Source organism: Blennius ocellaris, assembly GCF_963422515.1.
Source record: "Blennius ocellaris genome assembly, chromosome: 15".
Taxonomy (NCBI): Eukaryota; Metazoa; Chordata; class Actinopteri; order Blenniiformes; family Blenniidae; genus Blennius; species Blennius ocellaris.
This window is the reverse complement of record NC_137664.1, coordinates 22,501-27,500: the sequence shown is the minus strand read 5'-3', so window position 1 is coordinate 27,500 and position 5,000 is coordinate 22,501. Positions and strand designations below refer to the sequence as shown.

At 47.8% G+C, this 5,000-nt stretch overlaps 1 protein-coding gene and 1 pseudogene across 3 annotated transcripts in view; both read left to right on the top strand.

Annotated features, from left to right (window-relative positions):
- The window catches only part of hpse (heparanase), an 11,610-nt gene extending 10,430 nt beyond the window's left edge, over positions 1 to 1,180 (top strand). For both annotated transcript variants that reach the window (XM_080510635.1, XM_080510636.1), the window contains exon 12: positions 499 to 1,180. In XM_080510635.1, coding sequence (XP_080366761.1) covers positions 499 to 658 — 160 coding nt within the window. In that variant the 3' untranslated portion in view covers positions 659 to 1,180. The remainder of the gene's footprint in view (positions 1 to 498) is intronic.
- Positions 1,181 to 2,985: 1,805 nt separating this feature from the next.
- Positions 2,986 to 5,000, top strand: part of LOC308140346 (serine/threonine-protein phosphatase 2B catalytic subunit gamma isoform-like) — a 17,557-nt pseudogene continuing 15,542 nt past the window's right edge. The window contains exon 1 of the transcript XR_013937238.1: positions 2,986 to 3,664. The product of XR_013937238.1 is annotated as a serine/threonine-protein phosphatase 2B catalytic subunit gamma isoform-like (transcript). The remainder of the gene's footprint in view (positions 3,665 to 5,000) is intronic.

The window sequence follows — 5,000 nt, the reverse complement described above, 5'->3', positions numbered from 1 at the left end:
CTAGCTTTAGCCAAGCCTAGCTTTTGCCTAGCCTAGCTTTAGGTTGACTTTGGACCACCTTTAACCTAGCCTAGCTTTAGCCTAGCCTAGCTATAGGTTGTCGTTAGACCACCTTTAGCCTAGCCTCGCTTTAGGTTGGCTTTAGACCACCTCTATCCTAGCCTAGCTTTAGCCTAGCCTAGCTTTAGGTTGGCTTTAGACCACCTCTAGCCTAGCCTAGCTTTAGCCTAGCCTAGCTTTAGGTTGGCTTTAGACCACCTCTAGCCTAGCCTTGCCTAGCTTTAGCCTAGCCTAGCTTTAGGTTGACTTTAGACCACCTTTGACCTAGCCTAGCTTTAGCCTAGCCTAGCTATAGGTTGTCGTTAGACCACCTTTAGCCTAGCCTAGCTTTAGCCTAGCCTCGCTTTAGGTTGGCTTTAGACCACCTCTAGCCTAGCCTAGCTTTAGCCTAGCCTAGCCTAGCCCGGCCCGTCTCACCGCCCGCTGCTGGCCCTGCAGGTCGGTGATGCTGAACGGAGTGGTTCTGAAGATGGTGGACGACCAGACCTTCCCGGACCTCCGAGGAGTTCGCCTGCCTCCCGCCGATCGTCTGCAGCTTCCTCCCTTCTCGCTGGCCTTCTTCCTGTTTCCTGAGGCCGGGGCGCCCGCCTGCCGCTGACCGCTACCGAGACCAGGGCAGACCTCCTGGAACCTGCTGGAACCTCTGGGAACCTAGAACCTGCTGGGGTCTGGACCCTGCTTGAGCTCCGACTCCTTGGAGCCTGATGGTTGCAAGGGACGCCTTGTTAGCTGGGGACCACGTGGAACCCGCTGGACCCGGGACCTGCTGGCACCAAGACCCGATGGGGTCTGGGTCTACTGGAGCTCCAACCTGCCAGAGGGGGGACCCACTGGACCCGGAACCTGCTGGGACCTGCTGGAACCTGAATGTCCAGTCTGATGCACTTCTTGGGATGGAACATGGATCTGCTGCTCTTTCTTCCATGATGATGATGATGATGATGATGATGATGATGATGATGATGTAGAGACACCACATGGACTTTGGAGTCCCTCAGGGATCGGGTCTGGGTGGTTCTTTCTTTCCATGACCTGTTGGCTTCATTCTCTCTTTATTGTTCCAGGAGAATTTAAATCGGCTTAAAATCGCACTTAAGTGTTTTTCTTTGTTATTGGAATAAAAGGCTTTTTAAAAAAAACAACAATGAGTGTGTGTTGGAGTTCCTCAGGGACGTGTTCCGGGTCCTCGCTTGTTTTTTTTAACTTTCACCCTTTGTTTGTCCTGAACTTGTGTAAATTTACACAAAAACATTCAGTGAAAACACAAATCTTCCCGTTTGCAGGTTTTCTTTTTTTTTGGGGGGGGGGGGGGGGCTGTTTCCATGGCAACAGCGCTCAGAGGAAAAACAGCTCATCTGCACACGTGACGTTTTCTAAATTTCCGTCCAAGAGTGAAACGCAAATAGATCATTTAAAGTCAAGCGATAACTGAGGAAACGTTTTCATTTGACTTCCTCTGTCAGGATGAGAGAGACAACACCGCCACCACCCGGTCACACTGGGAATTACAGGGGGGACATAATTAACCTTGTATACTTTATACAGTGTGTGTGTGTGTGTCCACGCGGTGGCGATCTGCTCCTTCAGGTCAGTGTGAGACGTTCAGGTGCAGCTCGGACAGAATCTCTGGCCTTAAAAACAACAATTTCACTTTTTATATTGTTAAATTTAATCATCCTGAGTTTGTTGATCCACTTTGTGTTTCTGAATTTTTTACTCGTTAAGCTTGTTTTGTGTCTTTATGTGTTATTAATATGTCTTGTTGTTTTATTTCCTGTTATTTTCAGGATCTTTGTAGTTTTTTTCCCCATCATTTCCTTTTGTTTCTAGTCTTTTTCTTTTACTTTTGTCCCTTTAGTCCTTCTGTTTGTATCTTTTAACGTTGACCTCTTTCTGAACACTTTATGTGTAGTTACCTTTGATTTAGATTTTTTTTTTTACAACTTTTTGTACATTAACTGGCTGTTTGTGTCTTTTTCTCAGTTTGTGTCGCTTTTTGTCTGCTTACAGAGGTTTTGTGTATTTATATAGTCTTTTTGACATTATTTACTGTCTTTATGTGTTTTTTTTGTTTTATTATCTTAACTGTTTGTTTTCGTTACTTTGTGATATTTTTGATCTTTTGACATTATTTACTGTCTTTATGTCTTTTTTTGTTTTATTATCTTAACTGTTTGCTTTCGTTACTTTGTAAGTGATATTTTTTGGTATTTTGACATTATTTACTGTCTTTATGTTTATGTTTTTCTGCTCTTATTTTCTTAACTGTTTTCGTTACTTTGTGATATTTTTGTTTTTTTTGTATTATTTACTGTCTTTATGTGTTTTTTCTGTTTTATTATCTTAACTGTTTGCTTTCGTTACTTTGTAAGTGATATTTTTTGGTATTTTGACATTATTTACTGTCTTTATGTTTATGTTTTTCTGCTCTTATTTTCTTAACTGTTTTCGTTACTTTGTGATATTTTTGTTTTTTTTGTATTATTTACTGTCTTTATGTGTTTTTTCTGTTTTTATTATCTTAACTGTTTGTTTTCGTTACTTTGTAAGTGATATTTTTTGGTATTGTGACATTATTTACTGTCTTTATGTTTATGTTTTTCTGCTCTTATTTTCTTAACTTTGTTTTCGTTACTTTGTAAGTGATATTTTTGTTTTTTTTGCATTATTTCCTGTCCACAGTTATATGGGTTTTTTTTTTTTTTTATGTTTTTTTTGTAATGGCTTTAGTGGTGAAATGGTAGTTTGTGTGATTTATTCTTCTTTTTGTGTATTTGTAGTCCTTCTTTTTCCGTTTCCGGTGGATTCTTGCGCGTCTTTGCGGGGGCGTTTCCAGTCAACTCGTCCATGTAGTTCGTTTCGTCACCGCGAGTTGCGGCGCGTGCGCGATGTGGAGGCGGCGCGTTAATCCCGCGTTGACACTACATTACCCACAACCCCCCGCGTCGAGCCATGTTGTAGGAAATCCGCTTGCGGCGGATTATTGTAATCCGACAGGGTCTGGACGACACATCGGATCACGACGGGAGAGAAAAAAAAAAAAAAAAACAGAAGAAGGAAGGAAAGCCGGAGCGCAGCGGCCTGGAACTGATGCACCTCGTCCGAGAATAAAGGGATAAAGTCGGCTATGATCCGCCGCGCCGCTCGCCGCAGCTGAAGCCTAGAGATCGGCGCCGCCCGGGCCGCTTCCTGGACCCCCGTCCGCCTCGCGGTGACAGCGGCTCGGCAGCACTGCAGCCGCCGCGGAGCCCGGTCCGAACCCCCCCCTCCTCCTCCTCCTCCTCCTCCTCCCTCCCTCCGTCCGTCCGTCCCTCACCCCCTCCGCCCGGCAGGTCTGCCTCCAGCCCGGCTCAAAGCTCGCTGCCCTGCCCGCGGAGAGCCGTGCCGCCCCGCCGCTCCCCTTGCCGCACCGCACCGCACCTCCCCGCCGCTCCCTTGCCGCTCCTCCGGCTAACGCGGCTAGCTGCCCTCGGCTAGCTCGCTCGGCTAACCCGGAATCTGTCCGGCGGTTCTCCGGATTCCGGCTCGTTTCTTCGGCCTGCTGCAGCCAGGATGTCGGTCAAGGAGCCAAACAAACTGTCCACCGTGGACCGACCCATTAAAGGTAGGTCTCCCCCCCTCCCTCTGCTCTCCCCCCCCCCCCCCCCGTTCCGCTGCAACGTCCCGGGGCAGCTGTCAGCGCTAACGGGGCTGCTGCAACCCGCAACCCGCAGCTGGAGGCTCCGACAGGGGCTTCTCCTCCCCGCCCAGCCCGCAGCTGGAGGCTCCTACCGGGGCTTCTCCTCCCCGCCCAGCCCGCAGCTGGAGGCTCCTACCGGGGCTTCTCCCCTCCGCCCAGCCCGCAGCTGGAGGCTCCTACCGGGGCTCTTCCTCCCCGCCCAGCCCGCAGCTGGAGGCTCCTACCGGGGCTTCTCCTCCCCGCCCAGCCCGCAGCTGGAGGCTCCTACCGGGGCTTCTCTTCCCCCCCGCCCAGCCCGGAGGAGAGGCTCCTTTATGGGGCTTCACATCTGGGTGACTGAGAAAAGCACCAGATGTTCACGTCCTCCGACCTGAAGGTCCCTGGTTCGAGTCCCGCCGCGGACTTCAGTATCCAGCTGAATTTATCTTTTCCTCCCCGACTCCTCATACTAAAATAAATTCTTTTAATCACCCCAAAAAACTCAAAAAAAAAAAAAAAAAAGCGTTAGTTTTAATATATTGTGCAGGTTGAGTTTATTTGGCCTGTAGGTGGCGCTGTCGCAAAAAATGTCCCGGATTATTTAAAGCGGCCAACTGAATTTATGGAAAACCTGTTAATTTCCCTGCGAAAGAGAAAGTAGTAAAAGTATGTAAATACAGTGACAGTAGGCCCAGCACCGTACCCTGGGGAACTCCTGCACTCTCATTTTCACGGTTGCTTGGCAACGTTCCAGAAATGAACTTTTATCACGTAGAAACCAAAAGCTGCCGTCACGTTTTTTTTTTTTTTTTTACCGTCTGTTTTCTGAAAACACAACTTTGTGAAAACGCTGATAACTGCTACTTCTGCACGTGCTCAGTAGAGCCAATCAGAGCGGCGTGCTTTTATTTTGAGCCAATCAGAGCGGCGTGCTTTTAACAGCGTGCTTTTATTTTGACAGTGGTTATTTTAACCTGGCGTTCTCCCAGTGTTAATGTTTAGAACAGCACCGACTAGTGGCCCAACATGAGAACTACATCATTTCCCAGTGTTTCTGCTGTTTCCGTGGAAACATTTCCAGAAACTTTTCGGAAACAAAAATGTTAAAAAAAAAAAACAATATTTCCACGTGAAACGTCGTCCTGAAAACCAGATCTTAGTTTTAATCTGTAAAATGGTAGAAAACGTGTCCGGCGGCAGGTGGAGAGGCTTCCTGAGGGTGGAGGGAGGTGGAGCGATGCTGCTACCAACGGGTGGAGGAATTGATCAAACCGGATCCTGC